The 25,620-nt window shown below is 41.8% G+C and overlaps 1 protein-coding gene across 1 annotated transcript in view; it reads left to right on the top strand.

Annotated features, from left to right (window-relative positions):
- LOC121284854 (parathyroid hormone 2 receptor-like) overlaps nucleotides 1-25,620 on the top strand; it is a 205,272-nt gene that overhangs the window by 106,435 nt on the left and 73,217 nt on the right. Inside the window, exons 6-8 of the mRNA XM_041200675.1 lie at nucleotides 4,826-5,012; nucleotides 13,043-13,196; nucleotides 23,630-23,690. Of these exons, the coding sequence (XP_041056609.1) occupies nucleotides 4,826-5,012; nucleotides 13,043-13,196; nucleotides 23,630-23,690 (402 nt within the window). The remainder of the gene's footprint in view (nucleotides 1-4,825; nucleotides 5,013-13,042; nucleotides 13,197-23,629; nucleotides 23,691-25,620) is intronic.

The raw sequence follows: 25,620 nt of genomic DNA, 5'->3' as shown, positions 1-25,620 counted from the left end.
TTACTCAAATTACATTTTTAAATGTGTATACATCCTGAACTTCCTCAGACTTTCTACCATTGCAGTAACTTTGGCAGATGTGCAGCAGAAAAGTAAGCTTGGAAAAACTCAGCAGGTCTGGCAGCATCGGCGGAGAAGAAAAGAGTTGATGTTTCGAGTCCTCATGACCCTTCCACAGAACTTGAGTTCGAGTCCAAGAAAGAGTTGAAATATAAGCTGGTTTAAGGTGTGGGGGGGTGGGGGGAGAGAGAGAGAGAGAGAGAGAGAGAGAGAGAGAGAGAGAGAGAAGTGGAGGGGGTTGGTGTGGTTGTAGGGACAAACAAGCAGTGATAGAAGCAGATCATCATTTTCACATGGTCCATCTCTGACACTTCCCTTCCGTTCCTTGACCTCTCTGTCTCAATCTCTGGTGATAGACTGTCCACCAATATCCATTACAAACCCACCGACTCCCACAGCTACTTCGACTACAGCTCCTCACACCCCGCTTCCTGTAAGGACTCCATCCCATTCTCTCAGTTCCTTCGCCTCCGTTGCATCTGTTCCGATGATGCTACCTTCAAAAACAGTTCCTCTGACATGTACTCCTTCTTCCTTAACCGGGGCCCTCAACCGTGTCCGGCCCATCTCCCGCGCATCCGCCCTCACGCCTTCTCCTCCCTCCCAGAAACATGATAGGGTCCCCCTTGTCCTCACTTATCACCCCACCAGCCTCCGCATTCAAAGGATCATCCTCCGCCATTTCCGCCAACTCCAGCATGATGCCACCACCAGACACATCTTCTCTTCACCCCCCGTATCAGCATTCCGTAGGGATCGCTCCCTCCGGGACACCCTGGTCCACTCCTCCATCACCCCCTACTCCTCAACCCCTTCCTATGGCACCACCCCATGCCCACGCAAAAGATGCAACACCTGCCCCTTCACTTCCTCTCTCCTCACCGTCCAAGGGCCCAAACACTCCTTTCAAGTGAAGCAGCATTTCACTTGCATTTCCCCCAACTTAGTCTATTGCATTCGTTGCTCCCAATGTGGTCTCCTCTACATTGGAGAGACCAAACGTAAACTGGGCGACCGCTTTGCAGAACACCTGCGGTCTGTCCGCAAGAATGACCCAAACCTCCCTGTCGCTTGCCATTTTAACACTCCACCCTGCTCTCTTGCCCACATGTCTGTCCTTGGCTTGCTGCATTGTTCCAGTGAAGCCCAACGCAAACTGGAGGAATAACACTTCATCTTCCGACTAGGCACTTTACAGCCTTCCGGACTGAATATTGAATTCAACAACTTTAGGTCTTGAGCTCCCCCCTCCATCCCCACCCCCTTTCTGTTTCTTCCCCCTTCCTTTTTTTTTCCAATAAATTATATAGATTTTTCTTTTCCCACCTATTTCCATTATTTTTAAATATTTTTAAATCTTTTATGCTCTCCCTACCCCCACTAGAGCTACCCTGAGTGCCCTACCATCCATTCTTAATTAGCACATTTGTTTAGATAATATCACCAACTTTAACACCTATGTGTTCTTTTGTTCTATTGTTGGTGACATCTTTTGATGATCTGCTTCTATTACTGCTTGTTTGTCCCTACAACCATACCAACCCCCTCCACCTCTCTCTCTCTCCCCCCCCCCCCCCCCAACACCTTAAACCAGCTTGTACTTCAACTCTTTCTTGGACTCGAACTCAAGTTCTGTCAAAGGGTCATGAGGACTCGAAACGTCAACTCTTTTCTTCTCCGCCGATGCTGCCAGACCTGTTGAGTTTTTCCAGGTAATTCTGTTTTTGTTTTGGATTTCCAGCATCCGCAGTTTTTTTGTTTTTATCTATATAGAAAAGTAAGCTTAATTGGTTTCCTGATCAACCTACAATGGCATAGTAGAAAGTCCAAGGAAATTCTTTCTGCATAATGCTGATTTTGGTAAGGAGAGATAGCTCACTCTTAGTATATAATTATTTTTGGGCAGTAGAGATAATACACCCAGCAATCTGTTACATAACATACTTCATTATTAAGAATCTCTCAATCTAGAGCCTGACCTTCCAAACATGTTGAATTAGCATCACTAGGATCTTGTCATTACAATTGTGTTATGTGCAAGGGAACCAAGTTGTCAGGCCATAAAACCTTTAAGGACAAAGCGTTTCTGACTATAGTGAGCCATTAGTGGCATTCTAGGGCTTACTGTAACTGCTGAGATTTACCACCACTGCAACCACCACTATTTATATAAGGATGACACTAGAATTATCAGGAAACAATGAACAGACTGGCCCACTTTTCTCCAAAAAAGTGAGGTTTCTTAAAATTTGGAAGGGATTTGATAGGTTAGATGTAGGTAAGAAAGGACAAAAGATCAGGGATTAAATTATCAGACAATTATAGAGGAGCAGAGGTGGGAAACATGAAGAATTCTAGAGTTGGAGCAACAGAGGTCGCAGGTTGGCACATATTGCTGCAGAAGATTACCCAAGTAGAGTGGGTCAAAACTTGTGAAAGTATTTGAGAAACAGAAACAAGTATCTTAAAATTGATCCTTTGAGGTACCAAAAGCCATTAGGGCTGGATGAGGACAGATGATGGATATGTGTCACAATATATGGGAGGGGATTTGAATCATGTAATCCAAGAGAAAATCTTGCATGTTTCTACAGGAAGTACCATGGCTATTTTGATGGCAGTGCAAAAGCTGTGCATTAACTCAAAATGCCAGGAGCTCAGTGAGAGTGAAGTTACAAGGAAATAAGATGGCACTGGAACAAAGAGAGAAGAGAAAAAAAAGTCATTCAAGGAAAAAAAAAAATAAGAAAATAGAAAACAAACAGGACAGGGGACACAAAGAGGAAGAAAAAGCAAATGCAAGGAAACCAGGAAAAAGTAATCAGAAATAATCAGATTATAAGAAGGTAGTAAATTTGACAATGTAATCTCAGCCTCTTTCCATTATGTACATGGAATGTGAAGAAAATAATATAAGACCATAGGACATGGGAGCAGAAATTAGGCCATTCAGCCCATCGAGTCTGCTCCGCCATTCAATCATGGCTGATAAGTTTCTCAACCCCATTCTCCCGCCTTCTCCCCATAACTTTTGATCCCCTTACCAATCAAGAACATATCTATCTCGGTCTTAAATACACTCAATGATCTGGCCTCCAAAGCCTTCTGTGGCAATGAATTCCATAGTTTCACCATTCCCTGGCTAAAGAAGTTTCTCCTCATCTCTGTTCTAAAAGGTCTTCCTTTTATTCTGAGGCTGTGCTCTCGGGTCCTTGTCTCTCCTACTAATGGAAACATCTTCCCCACATCCACTCTATCCAGGCCTTTCAGTATTCATTAAGTTTCAATCAGTTCCCCCCTCATCCTTCTAGACTCCATCAAGTATAGACCCAGATAGAATCTTTTCCACTTTCTCTGTTTGATCTGCTAATATTTGCAAAATGAAAAGGTATGGATAAGATAGTCAGAAAATATAGAGGAAATACAAGAAACAATTCTGTAATACAGAAGAAGTCAATCATGATGTGAAAACATTCTACTAACTGCTCCAAACCAGCTCTTTAAAGATGATGCCACCACACTCAGGTTATCTATCAGCAGAAGAGCATGTTAATCCTAATGTTATTAATAGTTATTTGATTAAAAGATGCTGAGACAAAACAAAAACAATTTACATAAACTTAGTGACTTTATCATCGTAAAGCATCTCGAGGCATTTTCACAGGAATGTTTCAAACACAATTAACACTGAGCCACCCAAGGAGATATTAGGACAGAGGGCCAAAAGCTTGATCAAAGAGATTGGTTTTAAGGTGCATCGTAAAGGCGGAAAGTGAAACAGAGAAATGGAGAGGTTTCGGGAATGAATTTCAGAGCTTAGGATCTAGGCAACTGAAGGCATGACCAGCAACAGTTGAGTGATTAAAATTGGGGTACACTAGACGCAATTCTGAAGGAGTGCAGAGATCTTGGAGGTTTGTAGGGCTAGAGAAGATGACATTGAGGAGCGAGCAACTGGAAGAATTTGAAAAAAGGATGAGCATTTTAAAACCAAGGGATTGCCAAACTGGGAGCCAATGTAGATCAGTGAGCACAGCAGTGATTGTTGATTGTGACTTGGGGCAAGTTTAGGCCAAAAGATTTTGGATGAGTGCAGGTTTAGGGAGAGAGATGATAAAATGCACCTTTCTACATACATATTTAAGTAAAAAGTTTAGATTTGTTGTGAACAAATACATATATCTTGAACCATATAAACAGGAGTCAAAACAATAATATTCTACAACATTGCAATTTCTTTTAAATTTACATTTTTGGAGATTTTTTGCATTCAGTGAACAGTACTAACCAAAAGTGAAAAATAAACTGAAGATGCTAGAAAACTGAACCAAAAACAGGCATATGTTTACCCAAATTGAGAATGGCCAAAACTGACATTGCCAAACTAGCCTATACTCCTACATTAACTAACTCATATAAATTAACACAAGTACATTCCAGAAATAATATTTATATTGGTGTTCTTTAGAGATTTAACAACTTATGCCACAAAAAGATTAATGATTTTCTTAGTAATTTTTGTTTTTGTAACTGTCAAATTTATTCTTGAGGATATGTACAAAGCTTCTAATCTGTATTGATAAACAGTGGTGAGGTACTTGATATTCCTGGAGCTTGAATCAATAGCTGTCACTTGCTTAAAAAAAAATATTGCAAAGTGTTATGATAGTGCACAATTGTAACAGTTAGGTTGTTATAGCATAGGAAAGTGGCTGAAGGATGTTGATTATAAGATCCCTCACATTCATTTTTTTCTCCCTAACAGGAGACTCCATTGCACTAGGAATTATATCCACATGCACTTGTTTGTCTCCTTCATACTAAGAGCCATCAGCATTTTCATCAAAGACAATGTTGTGCATTCTGATTTCGAAATGCAAGAATATGATTCTCTTGCAGTGGATGATCTGAAAACCATCACAGTTGCCTCTATAATAGACAAGTCCCATTATGTAAGTACATATCCAGTTCTGACGAAGGATTTGACCTGGAATGTGAACCAGTCTTTTTCAGAAACTTGCTTCATAATATGCTTTAAAATACAAGGGCCTGATTTTCATCTATTGGTGTAAATCAAGTCTACATGGTTAAGAACTGCTACTAATTCCTGTGGAATGATGAAAGGCTCTTAGCACTCAAATTCCCTGTTTCATTTAATTTAAATAATCTTTCATTAATCCACATGCAAATTTGGATTGATATGTAGACGATGGGAAGTGCTTTTGGATGCAAATAAAACTTAATGTGGTGCAGACAATTAAAGGGAACTGTCATCATTAGGTGACAACATTTCTGAAGCCCTTGTAAAAGGCTGAAAAGGTTTCTAAATCCATTTGCAGCCTTTGCCACAAAGCTAAAGGTACAAGGGTAAGTGACAGACAAAAGTAAAAGGAAATTTGATGTGCAGGCACAATTCTGAAGTTATGACAAAGCAGCCCAGCACCCAACTATTTGTTTGATGGTTGTCGTGATTCATGTGATTCTGCAGGAAATGATTGGGAAGATGACCATAACCTGTGCTACTCCACAGCACCAGCTTCAAAATTCTACATTGGATTTTGCCTGCAAGGAGGTGAAGGCAGGCTTGAGGCCACTGCTGAACTGTACTGTAACTTGATCTGTTCCATAGCATAGCAACCACCCTCTGGTTTTATGTGGTGGCTTGTAGAATGCAAGGACAGCTGACTGATGTAGGATAAAAGCAATGTAACCATTGTCAGGATACCAGGCATTCGCCAACATGATGGTCTGTGCATGGTTGCACACCCACTGCATATTCAAGGAGTGGAGCTTCTTGTGGTTCTGATGCATTTTCCTGTTGAGATGTGATGCCAAAAGAACCACGTATATGCAGTTGATAGGCGCCTGCATCATTGGATAGTCTGCTAATCTGTCAAAGTCACGTGATCAGTCCTTCTGCTTCTCTCTGCTCAGAGATATAAATGCACTGTAAACTGAGAGATGTTGGAAATGTTGCTTCAGCCTGGAATAATCCTGAGAAATTGAAAGCCAGCCAAGGCCTTGTCCCTCACAATTGTGGAGAGTTCAGGACAGGCGATAGACCAGTGGGTAGGCCATCCAAAGAAATTTACGGCCACACCCGCCAACAAACCCACCGGCGGGGGAATGTTAAATTCTTCCCCATGAAACTATCAATGTCGTAAAAACCCATCTGGTTCACTAATGCCCTTCAGGGAAGAAAATCTGCCATCCTCATCCAATCTGGCCTGTAAATGTCTTCAGATCCAAACCAATGTGGTTGACTCTTAGCTGCTCTCCGAAATGAACTGCAAATAATTTTCTGATGTTTGACCATTTATTTCTGTGTTTTGATCCACTCTTTGTCCTGTCTTGTCCTCCTAACCTGAATATTAAATCCTAGGAGAACTGGCGAAAGATCTAAACCCAAGTGCTAAACAGAGAAAAAAAATTGTTTTTTTTTAATGGCATATTTAGGATCCGAAATTCCAGGCTCAGTAAAATCTCAAGATGATCAGAATTTCATAAATTATTCTGGTTTCACACATAATTTACAAAGCCAAAGAATCTTAATTGCTGAAAACTTATGTGCCGTTTGTTCTATGTTACTGTATAGACATCAAAATTCTGTGTATCTTCATATGGTAATAAATAAGATACAAAATATACTTACTGTGTCTTGAACCTTACAGTACAGTAAAATGAATGCATTAAAACTATATCACAATTGCATTTTGAAAAGATGTTGATTTTGCCAAGGTATTGTACATGAACATGAATTAGAGGAAAAACTGTCTCACTCTTCAGTTTTCCCTTTCCTTGTTCATCATTTTTCCCTCTCTCTGTCTTTGTGTCTCCCTTTTTTCTTCCTGTAAGACTAGCCCACATTTTTGGTTTTTTTCTGTATACCTCTGGATTTTTTTCCCGACCCTATCAATCCTTTAGTGCAAAGCTTTCCTTTTTTTCTTTCCTTTCTTCCATACATCAATATGAATGTCAGTCTAGCTCCATTAGGAGTACCCTTACTCAAAGTCAGAGGTTGTGGGTTCAAACCTCAACTTCTATGCAGCACAAAAAGTAGGCAGATGCTTCAGTATAGTATTGAGGAAGTTCTGTATTGTCAGTGGTGTCATCTTCGCATGCAATGTTAAACCAAGTGACTCTGCTGTTATACATGAAGAAAAGCACTGGATTCTTTTGATGGTTTGGCTGATGTTCCTCCTTCAACCAACAACTACAAACTTCTTTTTGTTTGCTGTTTGTGGGACCTTTCTATGCCAAGACTTGATCTTTGTAAGTCCACTCCTTCTACTATTTTATATCAATGGAAAAACTCTCTCTAGACCAAATTACACATCTCTACTTGCCTTGAAAAGGTGATGGTGTGACTTCTTTATGAACCACTAGAGTCCATGTGGCAAAGGAACACATTAGGGTGTTAAAGGATTTTGATCTAGCGATAATGAAGGAATGGCGATATATTAGCAAGTCGAGTCAGTATTTGGAGGGGAACATGGAGGTGATGATGCTACGTGTTCTTGTTGTCTTTTGGTTCCCACACACTAAGCTTGAAAAGAACCAAAGCTTTGTTTAATCCTGTCATGCTGTCTGGTAAAATAGAAGGACCAGATTGAACTGATTCTGTTATACTTCACATGAACCTCTAGCACAGCTGAGAAATGTGGCCCCCAGAACACTTGAACAAAACACATTAGTTCCTAGATAAGTAGCTCCTTGCTCTTTAGAGATATTTACAGATAACACAACAGTATATAACATCCTTCTTTCTTTAAAACATAATGACCAATCAATGTCACTGTTCTAATCATTAACTTCTACAAACTAAAGAGGATTATCAATCGACTTTTGGAAATAAACTGAACCCCTTAGTGTCTCTTATAGCATGCATTAAAAAAAAACTCAGTTTCACAGAGGTGATAAATTTTGTGTCTCCATCTTGTGGATTTGACATTCGTTTCTCTTAGTGGTGAATTGCCATGTTGCACAGGCGATGCTGTGCATGTTGTTTCTAGTGTTGCAGGAGTCATGCTTTCTGTTGCAAATGTTGTCTCATTTGCTGGTGATGTTGTCTTCCTGAATAATGTTTCCGATGTTGTTGCTGGTCTTTTCTGTTTTTCCAGCTCTGGTGTAGATCAAATATGGATTCTGTTTCTTCTCATTTGCTTACTAGTTTCAGTCCCAATTCTGTATGACCTTGGTGTGTCAGCTTCAGCAACAATTTTTGCTGGGCTCCAGGTTTTCATGATTGGATCCTGTACATGTATACTTTATCCTTTCAACAGCTCAGGTAGGGATCTAGCATGTGTGTTGACCTCCTCTTTCCTGTGCTTCAGTGAGTTGCTGTCTCATTTCCTCTTGGTCATTTGGAGGATGCATTTTGCTTGGTAGAATAGCCTTATATTTTCTTCCATTCAATAACTCTGCAGGTGACTCCATGTCTGCCTTGAAAGGTGTGAATCAGAGTGATAATAAGGCAAGATTTGGGTCCTCCTTTATCTCTGGGCATTCTGCAAGGGTTCTTTTGACCCGCTGGATGTATTTTTCTATAAACCTGTGTCCTCGAGGGTAACGTAGTGATGAGGTGATGATGTTGAACCCATAAGGTTCAGCAAATTCCTTAACTACCTTTGATGTGAACTGGTTATCATTGTCACATATTAATCTTTCAGGAATCCCTTGCTCAGCAAACCGAACTCGTACTGTTAAGATGATTGTTGTGGGTCTCAAGTTGTTCATCTTCTGGATAAAAGGAAACTTTGAGTAGTAGTCTGCAACTATGAGATACCATTCTTAAGTGTGTGTGAATAAATCGACTCCTAAAGTGCACCACAGTCTGGGTGGTACTTCAGTAGCTATCATCTTCTCTTTCTGCTGTGGGTTTCTGTACTTCTGGCACACATTGCATGTGAACACCATATTTTCAATGCCGTTGTATATGCCTATCCAGTGCACAGGTGATCTGGCTCTAAATTTAAACTTCTCCATTCCCATGTGGTCTTCATGTATCTTCCAGAGAAGTTCTTCCTGCATCCTTTTGGGTGTAATTATTCTAGATCCAGGTAGCAGACCTCCATCTTCCAGTAAGATGTCAACTCTGACAGACCAGTACTGCCTTATTATTGGCTATACTTGCTGTATCTTATCACACCTTCCCTGGATCATTTGCTGAGAGAGCATCTGTAACTCCTCATCCTTGTTGGTCTCATCTCTAATTTGACTCCGTTTCAGTGGTGTTACATTCATTAGTGATGGATTTTTATACCTGGATTCTATATCTTGTGTTTCTCCTTTGGCCACAACTGAGATAGGGTATCTACCAACACCATTTCTCTTCCAAGCTTGTATTTCAGAGTGAAATCTGACGCCTCAAGAGTAACCACTGCAATACACAGATTCTTCTGGTAGATCTGCTCCAGTGGATGATGATTACACTCCACTAAGAACGTTCTCCCACAGAAATATGTCTGGAACTTCTCACTCGACTCCATATTTGATTGCCAAAAGCTCTCTTTCAATGTTGGCATATCTGGTCTGAGCTGAAGTTAGAGCTTTGCACGCGAATGCTATCAGCTTTCTCTCTTGTACCAGGGCTGGAGCAGTCCTTTTACAGAAGCATCTACTTGCAGAGTGACAGAGTTCTTTCTGTCATAGTATAACAGATTTGTGTCCTGACATATTACCTTTTTGAGTTGTTAAAACTGCATCTGCCTGCGTTTAACTTGATTCCAGCTTTCCTGGTTCTCTCCATGGCTTTATGTAGATTGTAGCCATGATCTTTTTCACCTCCACCATATATCTGGATATCATCTGCTATGCTGACTTCTCCTTTGCATCCCCTGTATGTCTCACCTACTTTCTACTGGAACACATCCAGGCTCACTTTAAGGCGAAAAGGAACTTGTACCATCCAAAGAGTGTGTTAAATGTCAATAGCAAAGATTTGCATGCTTCAGGGTGTGCAGAATCCCAAATTAGTTGATCTATCAGCCTTTCTTTCATGTGTCCTTAAACTTAGATTTTTAGCTGCATTTTTTAATATTATTACAAAATTATCAATATGCTCCCAATTCCTATCTGAGGCCTTGAAATTCATACCGTTTGATCCGATGATTCGATTTTGGCTAAAAATGTGTGCTGAACTTTTCAAAACTTTTGTCTGGGTTTGTGTGTCCTCTTCAGTAAGATCCCAGCTGTTAAACATATTTGATCCTATATCTCCTGCCCACAGAAAGGTATAGCTGACAATCTCTCATTACTCATGCCTTTTAGGAAACAACTGAATGTCAATCTGCACTTTTATCTAGACTTCACAAATGCCTCTTCCCAATTCATTGTGGGTTGTCACTGCATTCATTGATGTGCTGGCCCACATTTTGATTTTCGTTTTGGCACGATTCACTAAGTTTCTCTTCTGGCATTAATATGGGTCAATTTTCTAACTTAATTTAAACTGCTTTAAGTTTACTCACAGATGCTTGCTGCCTCCATGCTATGTGTTCTTGTTGTCTTTTGGTTCTAGATGTTGTTAATAATCATACTTTAAGCTTGGAAAGATCAGGAACTCTTTTTATGTTTAATCTTGCCATGATGTCCGGTACAATAGAAGGACCGTATTCAACAGGTTCTTTAATACTTCACGTGAGCCTCTAATGTGGCCCCGGAACACCTACACATAACATATTAGTTTCTAGCTAAATAGTTCCTAGATATTTACAGATAATACAACAATATATAACAGATGGTATCGGCATTGTCTAATTTGGATCTGATAGGAGCAAAACTGAGAAATTTGATTGATCAAATTTACAGTAGTTGGCTCTTGGTCAATCCCATGTTTCCAAACTGTCAGGTGAATGGAACTGACTTTCAGTTTACTGGAACATACAATTCATTTGTCATCAGTACACCATGGTCTGAATTTTCACAACTGAGTCAGGAGCACAGAGTCGGGACATTTCCAGCTCTGCAAACCTGACCCGGGAGAAAGTAGCCCAGAAGATGGGATTTTCATTCTAGGATGGCAGACTTCCCTGGGAGTTGGGCCTGGTGACCCCAGAATGAGTGGGGAGGAAGCTGGGTGGGAGGTGGGCTAGGCAGAAGGCCTGCTTCGGTGCACCGGAGCTGTATTGAAGTTTCAAAAAACACAAAAAAGCATAAAGCAGCCTCCAGCCCTCACCCCTCACATGGGCTCACACCCCATATGCTCCCCATGCCTCATTCATGCCTATTGCCACCTCCATAGTGCCTCAAACCCTCCAATGTTTGTTCCCCACCCGCCCCACATGCGCCTTTATTGCCCCTATGTAAAATTAATGCCAACTCATGCCCCCCCATCCACCACCCTTTGCTCTTACACCTACCATGCCAACTCACCCAGTATACATCAGCACTCTCATTTATAAAAACCTATTTACTACATGTATATTCTTTCAATTACATTATCCCTTAGAACAAAATACATTTCATTCACTTGCATTATCCCTTATGAAAACAAGCATTGGAATTCATAGTTCCACTTAAAAGAGTCCATAATTGCTTAGAGCTCAATCAAACTATGAAATGGCAGGCAACCTACTGTGATAACGGATGTTATCAAATCAGTCACGCTGCATTAATACAGTAATGATAACCCTAAGGCTTAAGTCAATAGACAGCATGAAATAGCAAGCAATAATTTTTTAACACTCCACACATTTTTTCCAAGAGTTAAAGGGCAGACGTATTAAATTACTTGGCAGCTCCCTTTGACAATTCACCTTAACATTTTAACAGTTGTTTATGGCAGATGCTCTTTGCAGTTCATCTTAACAGTTGTGCCAGTTGTCTTTGACAGTTCCAATGAGCTTCATAGTTCCAGTGCATTTATATACTTTTTACACACATTCATGCCTACTTTTAGTAATCCCGAAGTGCACCCTATTCCCTCGCCCCCAAAGCGCACCTGACCTCCCCCAAAGATGTTCCAGGGCCATATCCAATGGGATACCTTACCTCTGCAAAAGGGTACCCTGGCTACCTAAATGAATCTGAAAGTTCAAACCTGATCCTACCAGGTCTAATCTGCACACATCAGGTTTCAGACACCTTTCACACCAAAATTACACATGAATGGAGGCAGCTGCTGATTTTTATGGGTGGCTGCCTCAACAAAATGCACGTGTGCGAATCCTGACCTAGGACTTCCAGATTCTGGCCCCTTCTGCCATTTTCACCATGGCAGAGGCAAAACTCCAATTTTTAATCGAGCCACTCACTAATTTTTACCTCAAAGATATGGATTCTACTGAATATTTTGACAGATTTTATGCGATGGCACATACAAAATGCAAGGCTATTAATTCAGTATATAGATACCTTTCTTATCGACCAAAATACTTAGGGGTTTGGTGGTATAATGGTTATATTCCAGGACAACAATCCAAAAAAATGTGAGTTCAAATCATACCATGGCAAATGGAGAATTTGAATTCAGTTCAAATAATGTTAGGAAATCAAAAGCTACTATTGGTAAAAGTGACCATGAAACTATAACTTTGGTTCATAATGTCCCTAAAGAAGAAAACCTGTCATCCTTCCCAGTCTTCCCTAAATATGATGTGGTCCCACATCAATGTGGGCATTGAATTGCCCTCTGAAGTGCCCTAGCATGCCTTAGTTGTATTCTTTCATTACAAAGAATACTACAGAGGCTTCATGAAGGTCACTGACAACCATCTTCTCAGGGCAACAAGAGATAGGAAATAAATGCTGGTCCTGCTAACAAAAGTGAATTTTTAAAAAATGTTTATGGCTCAAATTTCCTTAGAGTTAATCCCACTTCACTTCACCAAAAAGTGCGCTAGAAACCATACTAACCTCTTCTCTACCTTCCTGCTGTCGGATTGTATAAGGGCTTAAAACAAAGTTCAAAGACCATAAAGTGTAATGTGAATACATTTAAGTAAAAGTTGTCTCTAACATTATCCATGTTTTTATGTGACAGGTGGGATGCAAGATTGCTGTCATATTCTTTCTCTATTTCTTGGCTACAAACTACTACTGGATTCTAGTGGAAGGTCTTTATTTGCACTGCCTCATATTGATGGCCTTCCTCTCTGACAGAAAATATTTGTGGAGTTTTACCTTCACTGGATGGGGTAAGGCACTAAAGTCTTCTTTTGAAAACATAAACAACATCTTAAAGCAAGGAAACAGGCTGCAGTGAAGAAGATATCATCATACAATGTATCATATCTCTGATTTTTCATATTTCCCTTTAGAGAAGCCACTGATCCTCACTTACATTGCTGGAACAGGTACCTCACCATGCCAAAGAGTATGGATGCACACCATGGTGCAACATATCAGGTCACTTGTGCGAGATAGGAATTACTGATAAGGCTAGCATTTATTGCTCATCCCTAATTGCCCTTGATAAGATGGTGGTGAGACTAGGTTGTATAGTTACTTCCACAGTGCTGTTAGGAAGGGAGTTCAGGATTTTGACCAATGAAGGTGAAGGGGTGATGATGAATTTCCAAGTCAGGATGGTGTGTGGCTTGGAGAGAAACTTCCAGACTATTTTCCATGTGCCTGCTGCCTTTGTACTTCTGGGTAGTAGAGGTCATGGATTTGGAATGTGCTGTCGAAGGTGTCTTGGTGAGTGGCTGCACTGCATTTAGTATATGGTACACACAGTAGCCACAGTAGACCTGTGGTAGAGGGAGTTAATGTTTAAAGTGGTGGGTGGAGTGCCAATCAAGCATGTGGTTTTCTCCGAGATAGCTTCTTGAGTGTTGGAACTGCAGTCATTGAGGTAAATGGGGAGTATTCTATCACTCTCCTGACTTGTGCTTTGTAGATGGGTGGACAGGAGTCAGGAAGTGGAATTATTGTCACAGAATTCCTAACCTCTGACCTGCTCTTGTAGTGACAGTATTTATATGGTTGGTCTTTTCTGGTCAAAGGTAACTCCCAAGATGTTGCTGGTGGGATTTTCAGTTATGGTAATGCAACTGAATTTCAAGGGGAGATGGTTAGATTTTCTCATGTTGGAGATGGTCATTACCAAGCACTTATGTGGCATGAATGTTATTTGCCAATTATCAGCTCAAGCCTGAGTGCTGTCCACTTCTTACTGAATCATCTAAGGAGTTACAATTGGAACTAAGTATTGTTCAGTCATCAAACATCCTCACCAGTCATCAAACATCCTCACTTCTGACCTTATGAAGGAGGGAAAGTCAATGAGGAAGCAACTGAAGATGGGTGAATCTACCCTGAGGAACCCCTGCAACCATGTCCTGGGACTGAGATGATTGACCGCCAGCAACTACAACTATCCTTCTTAGTGTGGGATATGACTCTGGCTAATGGAGAGTTTCCCCCTTGATTCCCATTGAATTCAATTTTACCATGACTCTAATTTTGGTGGCTAACCTTTGAAAAGTATGATTTTTCCCTTTTCTTTGGGTTGTAAAAGAGGTGAGTGCTGGAGTTGGGCCCGCCACCCCCGGGTACAGGTTGAAAGTAGCTTAAACTGGTATGCCTTGGTTCTCTGGGACTTTGTCCCAGCTATGTTGTTAAGTAATAGGCTCTCTATCCCTCACCCCTCACATCACCTCACCAACATCCCCCCACCCCACCCACCCAATCACCATGCCCCATCCATGTCACCACATGCCAATCCATCTCCCCCACCCAGCCCTCAATGTTAACCCATGCACCTCCATACATCCTCACTAGCCCCTCATACCCTCTATACCAACCCATGCTCCTTCACTCATCACCATGGCCCCTTATAGCTCCTATGCCAACTCATGCCAACCCATGCCCCCACCAACCATCCTTTGCCCTTACACCCTGCGTGCCAACTCACTGCTCCGATTACAGACACCCATCTACAAAGTGAAACCTGGCTTGGCAGATCCTAATTTTTTTTTCAGAAACTGTGGAGGTCAATTACTGAACATATTCACAAGAGTCTGCCAGTATACTTATTGCACGAGACAAAAATGTTGGAAAGATTCCTTCACTCCAACTATACCTTTACAGATACATACAACTTTGTAAAGATAACACAATTTACTGTATCTACCTTCTGCTCTAATATTCAGGGTAAGTATGCAGGTACACGTGAACTAACAGGCAAATTGTGGCCGGACACACCACAGCCCAAAACCAAGTGACAAATGCCACTAAAGCAGACTATGGGTTTCTCATCAACACCAGATGCTTGTTACACCATGAGCCAACTGGTCCCACTGAAACTCTGTCTTCATCATGAAGGCTACTAATCCCCATGTTTGAAGAACTCGCCTTGGAGTTGTCTCCCAAATGTCACTTCCATTCTGATGTCTTCAGCAGGGACCCACCTCCAGGGTTTCAATACTGCAAAGGCCACAGGCCCTGACAATATTCCGGCAATAGTACTGAAGATTTGTGGTCCAGAACTTGCCGCGCCCCTAGTCAAGTTTTTCCAATACAGTTACAAAACTGGCATCTACCCAGCAATGTGGAAAATTACGCAGGTATGTCCTGGAAAAAGCAGGATAAATCCAACCTGGGCAATTACCGTCCCACCAGCCTACTCTTGATCATCAATAAAGTGATGGAATGGTCATCAGTGACATCAAGCAGCACTTGCTTGGCAATAACCTGCTCACTGACGGTCAGTTTGGGTTCTGCCAAGGCCACTCAGCTCCTGACCTCTTTACAGCCTTGGTTCAAACATGGACAAAGGAGCTGAACTCCCATGGCAAGGTTGAAAGTGACTATCCTTGACATCAAGGCCGCATTTGACCGTGTGTGGCATCAAGGAATCCTAGCAAAACTGGAGTTAATGGGAATCAAGGAGAAAACATTCCACTGGGTGGAGTCATACCTAGGAAAAGCAAGGTGGTTGTAGTTGTTGGAGGTCAATCATCTCAGTTCCAGAACATCAATGCGAGAGTTCTTCAGGGTAGTGTCCTAGGCCCAACTATCTTCAGCTGCTTCATCCATGTCCTTCCTTCCATCATAAAGTGAGAAGTGGGGATGTTGGCTGAGGACTGCACAATGTTCAGCACCATTTGCGACTCCTCAGATACTGAAGCAGTCCATGTCCAAATGCAGCAAGACCTGGACAATATCCAGGCCTGGGTTGACAACAAGTAACATTCGTTCCACACAACTGCCAGGCGATCACCATCTCCAACAAGAGAGAATCTACCCATCACCCCTTGATGTTCAATAGCATTACCATCACTAAATCCCCCACTATCAACATCCTGGGGCTTACCATTGACCAGAAACTGAACTGGACTAGCCATATAAATACTGTGGCTACAAGGGCAGGTCAGAGGCTAGGAATCCTTTGGCAAGTAACTCACCTCCTGACTCCCGAAAGCCTGTCCACAGTCTACAAGGCATAAAACTCTCCACTTGCCTGGATGGTTGCAGCTCCAACAACATTCAAGACATTTGACACCATCCAGGACAAAGCAGCCCACTTGATTGGCACTCCATCCACAAACATTCACTCCCTCCACCCACCAGCACACAGCGGCAGCAGTGTGTACCAGCTACAAGATGCAATGCAGGAAATCACAAAGCCTCTTTAAAAAGCACCTTCCAAACCCACAACCACTACCATCTAGAAGGACAAAGGCAGCAGATAGATGGGAACACCACCACCTGGAAGTTCCTCTCCAAGCCACTCACCATCCTGATTGGAAATATATCGCCATTCCCTCACTGTTGCTGGGTCAAAATCCTGGTAATCCCTTCTTATCAGCACTGTAGGTGTACCTACACCATATGGACTTCAGTGGTTCAAGAACGGAGCTCACCACCACCATCTCGAGGGCATTTGGGAATGAGCAATAAATGCTGGCCCAGTGACCCCCACATTCCATAAACAAATTTTTAAAAACTCTCTCCTTCCAATATTCATTTTCCCTGGATCTCTGTATACATTCAAGCTTCACCTTCCAAACACACTTACAGGTATTCAAACGTGCCAAGCAGAACACTACTGTTCCAAAGGCCCGCGGTGGAGAGTCACCAACCTTTGGTTGCCCCTTTGGATCTTCTGGTTTCTCTCAAGCCCACTGTGCTTCAAGTCAGCTGCCCACAGCTTTTCTCTGTTTAATCTGGAGCCAATTGCTCTACCCCTTACTTTTAACTTTACTTAACAGGACCGGTTTCAAATTCCTGCCCTTGTCCCTCTCCCTGGTTTGGAACCTTTTTCTTGGTTTGGGACCTTCTTCTGGTTCCCTACCTGTGTCCTGATGCTTGGGACACATTCTCCGGAATGGAGTTCCTCTTCAGGTCACCTGACCTCCGGTTTAATGCTGTTTTATTTTCTTCTTTTTCACCTTCTGTGCAGGCGCACAGGGCCAGTTCCTGACCTACCAATCTAAAAGAAACAAACTGTGCATGTTTGCAGGGCCAGTTTCCGGTCTAAAGATGGAAAAACCACAAACTGCACATGCATGGCCATTCTTCGGCCAGCATATGTGCAGAAACCCTGAGGCCCATTGGGAACTGGAGTTCCAGCCTCCAACTACCAATCTAAACTCAAGGTAAGTTTTCTTTTCCTTGGTGTCCGTCACACTTACCATCAGGCAGACCTTAGGAGCTATGCTGAGATTAAATAAAGTTTCAGTATCTATTACTGACTTCTCTCTTTCAAAAAACAGTCATGAAAGCCCATTCAATATATTTAAGCTCCCTCAAATATTTAATCCCTTATAAAAATAAACATTTGTGTTCATAGCCCCACATCAGAGACAACTAACCCCTTAAACAAACTGTAAACTTACAGCCCTCCTATTGTGAAAAGATAATTTGTGGAAATGGTCAAGCAATAATAATGCTGGCCCAAACCTTCCGTGGACCAACAATCATTGTCAAATTGCCTGTGACTGAAAATTTACCTGACTTGACATTTCTGCACATTTCTACTGGGGTCTTCCACACTCAGCTTTCCCAGAAATGTACAGCACAGCGTCCCTCAGAGAACTCCATCGGATCATAATAGAGTCTCCTTTTTACAGCACTAACTGCATATGGTAAGTTTAAATATATAGTCTGAATGTTAGTGATTGGGTGAGTGAGCAGAAGGGTGATCTGGTAAGTGGGTGGGGATAGGTGGCTAAGTGGGAGTAGTGCGGTAGTTGCGCGAGGTGCGTTGGTGGGTAATTGGATAGAAGTAGGTGATTGACATGGGTAAGTGGATATTGAGTAGGTGGGTAAGTTGGTAAGGAGTAGGTGGGTAAGTTGGTAAGGAGTAGGTGGATAGGTGGGGGACATAGGTAAGCAGGTATAGGGTAGGGGATAGGTGGGTGAAGTGAGTAGATAGGTAAGTAGATGAGGGGATAGGTGGGTTAGATAGATAGGGGGTAAGTGGGGAGGGGTAGGGGTTAGGTTGGTAGATGGGTAAGGGGTAGATGTGTGAGTGGGTAATCAGGTCAGGGAATAGTTGGATCATGTTTTGAGGGTAGTACAGATCATGTTTAAGAGGGTAGTTGGGTGGTCAGAGGGCAGTGAGGGGGTTAAAAAGGTATTCAGATAACCAGGAGATCGGGAGAGTTGTCGGGTGATTGTGGGGATATTTGGGGTTCAGGAGAGTGGTCGGTAGTTGGATGGTTGGGCGAGGATTGAGGAGTGGTCAGGGGGGCCTGGAGGTGGGGGGGTGGAGTTGGGGATCAGGGGTTTTGTCAGGGTGTCAATGTGAGTGATTGTGGAGTCAATTGGGTGTTGTCCAGGAAGTAGCCCAGGTTTTAATCTGTCAAATAATTCCTGGGTAACTACTCAGGTAAGTACATCAGAACTGTCCCAAATCTCTGACTCTAACTCTAACTCATGAGTCCGAAACATTCATGGAGGCACCCAGGGAGCAGGCAAATTGCCTATTAGAAGTTGAAACTTCCCAGATAATGCCCATGGCGGTGCACACACTGGGAGTTCCACAAGGTCACAGCACACATCAGTTGTATGTCCAATCTCTCACGATCCGAAGACTGGAAGATTTTGACCGCTCTATTGAAAGATGTTTGTTGACATAACCCTAAGTCTGTTAATACAAACATACGAAATAGGAGCAGAAGTAGGCCATTGGGCCCTTCAAGCCTGCTCCGCCATTCAGTAAGATCATGGCTGATCGGTTTGTGTTTTGAATTCCATAATCAATGACCCTGCCTCCTGAGCCTTCTGATGCGGATTGTTCCAAAGTGGCACAACCCTCTGAGGGAAAAAATTTCTCCTCATCTCTGTCCTAAGAGGACATGCCTAATTTTAAAACAGTGCCCCTATTTCAGGACACACACAAGAGAAAACACCCTTTCCACATCCACCTTTTCGAGTCCATTCAGGATCTTATATACTTCAATCAAGTCACCCCTCACTCTTCTAAGCTCCAGTCTGTCTAACCTTTACTCATCAGACAACTTCTCATTCCAGTAGCAATCTAATAAACCTCCCCTGAACCGCCACCATTCTTCCACAAATAAGGAGACTAAAACTGTACATAATATTTAAGACAAAAAACAAAAATACCTGGAAAAACTCAGGTCTGACAGCATCTGCGGAGAGGAACACAGTTAATGTTGCGAGTCCATACGACTCTTCACATTTTCACACATCATACTGCATCTGCCAGATTTTTGCCCAATCACTCAACCTATCTATATCCGTTGGCAACCTCCCTATGTCCTCTTTACAACACTTTCCTACCTATCTTTGTGTCATCTGCAATTTTATCTACCATGGCTTCATTCCCCTCATCCAAATCGTTGATATAAATTGTAAAAAGTTGAGGCCCCAGCACAAACCCCTGCAGGACTCCACTCATCACATCCTGCCAATCAGAAAAAGACCCATTTATGCATACACTCTGTTTTCTGCCAGCCAGCCAGCCAATCTTCTATCCATGCTAATAGGTTACTCCCTAAACCATGAGCTTTTATTTTTTGCAATAACCTTTGATGTGGCACCTTATCAAATGGCTTCTGGAAATCCAAGCAAGGTGTGTTTACAGGCTCCCCTTTATCCACTGTGCATGTTACTCCTTCAAAGATCGCCAATAAATTGGTTAAACATGATTTCCCTTTCACAAAACCATACTGACTCTTCCCGATTGACTACCTTATGTTTCTCTAAGTGCACGGCTATAACCTCCTCATTGATCGAATCTAACACCTTCCCCACGACAGTTGTCAAGCTAACTGGCCTATATTTTCCTGTTTTCTGCCTCACTTCCTTCTTGAAGAGAGGGGTTATATTTGCTACTATCCAGTCTGCTGGAACCTTTCCAGATTCTCACGAATTTTGGAAAATTAACACCAATGCATCTACTACCTCATTAGCCACCCCTTTTAAGACCCTAGGATGAAGCCTATCTGGATCTGGAGACTTGTCAGCCCGCAGCTCCATCAGTTTGCTCAGTATCACTTCCCTATTGATTTCAATTTAACCAAGTTCCTCCTCTCCCTTCCACTTCCTGATTTACAGCTATTACTGGAATGTTTTTTTCTACCCTCCATAGTGAAGATGGAGGCAAAATATTTGTTCATTTCATCCACCATTTCCTTATTATCTACCACTAACTCCCAATTCTAACTCTCTAGAGAAACTACGCTCACTTTATCTACTCTTTTTCTTTTTAGATGCCTGCAGAAACTCTTGCTGTCCATTTTTACATTCTAGCTAGCTTCCTCTCATGCTCTAAATTATTTCTCCTGTTTGACCCTTTAGCTATTCTCTGCTGTTCTTTATATTCTGACCAATCATCTGACCTGCCACTCATCTTTGTGCAGTTATATGCTTTTTCCTTAAGTTTGAAGCTTTCCTTAACTTCTTTAGTTAACCACAGATGGTGGGTCCTCACCTCAGAATTTTTCTTTATAGTAGGAATATTCTTATTCTGAGCATTCTGAAATATCCCCTTAAATGTCTGCCACTGCTTCTCTATTGATTTATCCACTAGCCTTGTATCCCTGTTCACTTCAGCTTGCTCAGCCTTCATGCCCACATAGTTGTCCTTATTTAAGTTTAAAGTATTAGTCTTAGACCCATTCTTCTCCCTTTCAAACTGGAAGTAAAATTCAATCATATTGTGGCCGCTGCTACCTAGAGGTACTTTTACTCTGAGGTCATTAATTAATCCTGTCACATTACACAATACCAAGTCTAATATAACCTGCTTTCTGGTTGGTTCCAGAACGTGCTGCTCTAAAAAACACTACCTCAAAAGCATTCTATGAACTCCTCATCCAGGCTACTACTGCCAATCTGATTTTTCCAGTTCATATGTAGATTAAAATCACCCATGATAATTGCTGTCCCTTTATCTCAAGCACCCAATATTTCTTCTTGCATACTTTGTTTGACATTATGGTTACTTCTTCCTCCTACTATTCCTCATCTCCACCCAAACTGATTCTATATCTTGATCTCCTGAACCAAGGTCATTTCTAACTATTGCACCAATGCTATCCTTGATCAACAGTGCTACCCCTCCACCTTTACCTAGCTTGCTATTCTTCTTGAATGCCAAATACCCCTCAATATTCAGGACCCAATCCTTGTCATCCTGTAGCCACGTCTCTGTAACGACTATCAGATCACATTCATTTACTTCAATGTGCGTTATCAGTGCATTTTCTTTATTATGAATGCTCTATGCATTCACATACAGAGTCTTTAGTTTTGTCTTTTTGTTATCTTTGTAACATCTAGTCATGACTATTGGTGTATTCTTATGTGTTTTCTCTCTGTCCCTTCCTGCCATTCTTCAACCCTCATTGTCCCTGCCTTAAATCTACCCCTTGATTTGCTGCATCTACCCAACTCCATCACTCCATTTTTTAGTTTAAATCCCTGTTCTCTACTTACCTAGCTATGCGATTTGCAAGAACACCTATCCCAGCACAATTCAGGTGTAGACCATCCCAACGGTACAGCCCCAAATTTCCGCTGTACTGATGTTAGTGCCCCACGAACCGGAACACACTTCTCCCACACCAGTCTTTGAGCCACGCATTCATCTCTTTAATCTTATTTGTCCTATGCCAATTTGCATGTAGCTCAGATAATAATCCAGAGATTATTACCTTTGAGGTTCTGCTTCTTAATTTGGGACCTAGCTTCTCATACTGCCTATGCAGAACCTCTTTCCTTGTCCTGCCTATGTCATTGGTGCCTACATGGACCACGATGATTGGATCCACCCGTCCCACTGCAAGTTCCTCTACAGCCCTGAGCAAATGTCCTGAACCTTGGCACCGGGCAGGCAGCACAGCCATCTGGACTCTCGCCCTTTGCTGCAAAGAACAATGTCAATCCTCCTCACTATACTGTCCCCTACTACCACTATATTCCTGTTTGCCCTCCCCACCCCCCAACTTGAACAACTTCCTGTACAATGGTGCTATGGCCAGCCTGGTCATCCACCTTGCAGACCTCACGTTTGTGCACACAGGTTGTGAGTACCTCAAACTTGTGTGACAATTGCAAAGTCTGAGACTCCACCACTTCTCTCTGCTCTGCTCCTTTACCTGCCTCACTTATGGTCACATCCTCCTGTCCCTCACTGCTGATCAAAACAGACGACCCTATTCTAAGAAGCGTAACCATCTTCTGGAACAAAGTACCCAGGTATTTCTCCCTCTCCCTTATGTTGCATAGTGTCTGCAGTTCAGCTTCCTGATCAATAACCCTGCTTTCAGGTGATTGACAGACAACTGCCACTCCAGGCAGTTCTCCATTTAAAAAGCTAACATGGTCAGTACCATGTCAGATCTTGATCCTTAATCTACAGTTAAAACCTGAAAAGGACTTACCAGAACTTACCACGTGAACCTAATTCACTACTTGCTCGGTCTCCATCTCACTCCAGCATAGTTGCCTGTCTCCTCACATGTCCTTTACTGATCATACTGATGCTGCTCAAATATTTTTTCAAATCAAACCCAGTGTGCCTGTTTATTTTCAAAATTTAAATGGCAGTGGATTGAAATAACTGGACAGATTGACACTTCCACGGATCTTGCCTGCCCCCCCCCCCCCCCCCCCCCCCCCCCCCCCCCCCCCCCCCCCCCACCAACCTTTATGAGCATTTACATCTCTTAACTCAGACACTGTACGGCAAGGCCCTCACTCCAGCGAAAATGGGGTCTGTTTTAACTCAGCAATGAATTAAAATAACCTTGCTGAGTTTGGGTTTCCCCCAAGTGTCAGTCACTTTCTGCCCCCCTTTCCCTACCAGCGAAATTAGGATTTGTCAGAAATGGGGGTAGAACTTCTGGATTGGGGTCCCCGGTGCCATTTTGGCTAAGCCATGGAGTCTCCATGAAATTCCAGGCCAATATGTCCCTGAAGTTCTAATGTGAGAAGTTCTGAAAGAAAAGTATGTGAATTCTGTATTCTGTGGAATTGGCAGCTTTTCATCAAATCTCTCATATTTATTTATTTATTTATTTTGATGAACAACAACAGGACCATTATTCAAAAGGACACAGGTTGAATGGTACACTATATGCCTTGAAAAATCATTAAGAAAAGAGCCAAACATCCTCAATATAGACAAGTTGTCTTGTTTACATTTTAGGAGTTCCAGCAGTCTTCGTTGCGGCTTGGGCTATTGTGAGATCAGTATTGGCTGATGAAAGGTGAGAAACATTTTTTGCTTCTGATTACTATTAACAAAAATAAAAGCTTTTGATAAAGTAATACATTTCAGTAAGAAATCAATACAATTTCATTCTCTTTGCTTGGTCGCTGAGGCCTCGAGAAAATCTGGCATCCGGAAGCGTTACTGTTTTTCACCACCAGGAGCAATGTTACTATTTCCTGATCTCGTAATTTATAAAACCAAATACTGGCCATAAAATCACACATTATTCATAAAACTGGACTTCAAAATACTGTCTCTTTTTTAGGTCAATTTCAAACTTTCACAGACATAGGAATATCAGTGTTTATTAGCAGGATTGCCACCAGGTTACATTTTATATTGTTGCTAAAATGACTTTATGTATTTACAAAATTTTAAATGACTAAAACAACAGCTGATAAGATGGCCACTGGGAGTCAGGTAAATTTTATAATTTCTGCACACACTCAGATTTAACTCAAGTCTCTGCAAAGTTCTTAATTAAATAACAGTGGACTTGGGGCCCTCCTTTGAATGAACATGCTAGAGGCAAAACTACTTGTGGAATTTACATCTCTCAATGTCTGTGTTTTTACCAAAATTCAAAATCCATGGACTTCCAGACTCACTCTCTCAAAGCCTGATACTTAACAAAAAGAGCGCAAAGAAACCAGTTTATCATAAGCAGGCATGTACAGTCACCATGCATTCCCCATTGTATAGCAATGGCTTCTAACATCAAATCATTCATGTGGACAATAGGGGTAGTGATCATGTGGTCACATGATCAAAACTGATTTCAGTTAACAAATCTTATTACTCCAAGAACCAGGGAGAAACAAACCAGTCTGGACATAACACAGAAAAACTAGTGGCCAGAAGGTCCAGAATGGACACCCTCCCTCTCTCCACCCATCTTATCAGTCTGCTGTTTGACAATCCATGTGCCGCAGGCAGAGAGTTTTAAAAAAAACAGCAACTGCTGTCTCCGGAAGAAAAGATAAATTGTCCAATCGCTTCAATACCAAATCTTGAGGGACTGCCAAGCCAGCCTGGAACCATCCAATTTATCAATCTACAAAACCCGTATATCTTTAATTTTTAATCAGACTCTTAAAAAGCCCGTTTAATCTATCCCTTCACTCTGTAACTCATTGATGTGTGTGTATGCATGAAAGCTGGAATTTTTATTATTTATTTAAACTAGGTTAAGTACAATAAATACAATGTCATGGACAGAATTTGTGTGTTTCCTTTCACTGCCCATGATCAGTATGTTTGTGTAAGAGCGGTGTGTTTTCTTACCCTCACGGTGAGTGTCCCAAATAATTAAGTCCTGCAGCTAGCTAGCGAGTTTTAAAATAAAATTCCTGCACACTTATACCCAATTAAATGCAACATCTCACTCACTCATCACCTATACTCTCTCACTCACAACCCGAAGATTAGGTATATATGAAGGTAATATACTGTTAGAGCTCAATTATCTCAGTTTCTTTCATTGCAGGCCTGCAGTTTCTTAGATGAAACCAAATGCTTTAAAGTTGAAGTGAAGATCTTGTGAAGCAAATAATTCTCAGCAGGCCATGAGGTTTCTTGTAGTCAAATTTCTGAGAGATTGGTTCTCAGGTGAAGGTGAAGTCGTAACAGTTTGGAGGAGTTCTTCTCTTGGAATTCCCTGCTTAAAATGTTTTACTGTTGATTACCTTGGCTGCTTGATGGCTTGCAGCTAACTCAATAGACTTTGGTTGAACCCTCAATCTTCAAGCAGTTTCTTGCTGGTTTTAAAAGCAGACAACCAAATGGTTCCCTCATTATGTGACTTCCACAAGTTCAAAGTCCTTTTTCCAAACAAAGTGTGGTGTTATGTTGATTCTAATCATCTTGAGCTGTTGTTTGACACCTTGTGATTCATCCAGTCTAGTGTGGATGAGGGAAACCATCAA

The sequence above is a fragment of the Carcharodon carcharias genome, chromosome 12 (genome assembly GCF_017639515.1).
Source record: "Carcharodon carcharias isolate sCarCar2 chromosome 12, sCarCar2.pri, whole genome shotgun sequence".
Classification (NCBI taxonomy): domain Eukaryota; kingdom Metazoa; phylum Chordata; class Chondrichthyes; order Lamniformes; family Lamnidae; genus Carcharodon; species Carcharodon carcharias.
This window is presented reverse-complemented; position numbering and strand designations above follow the sequence as displayed.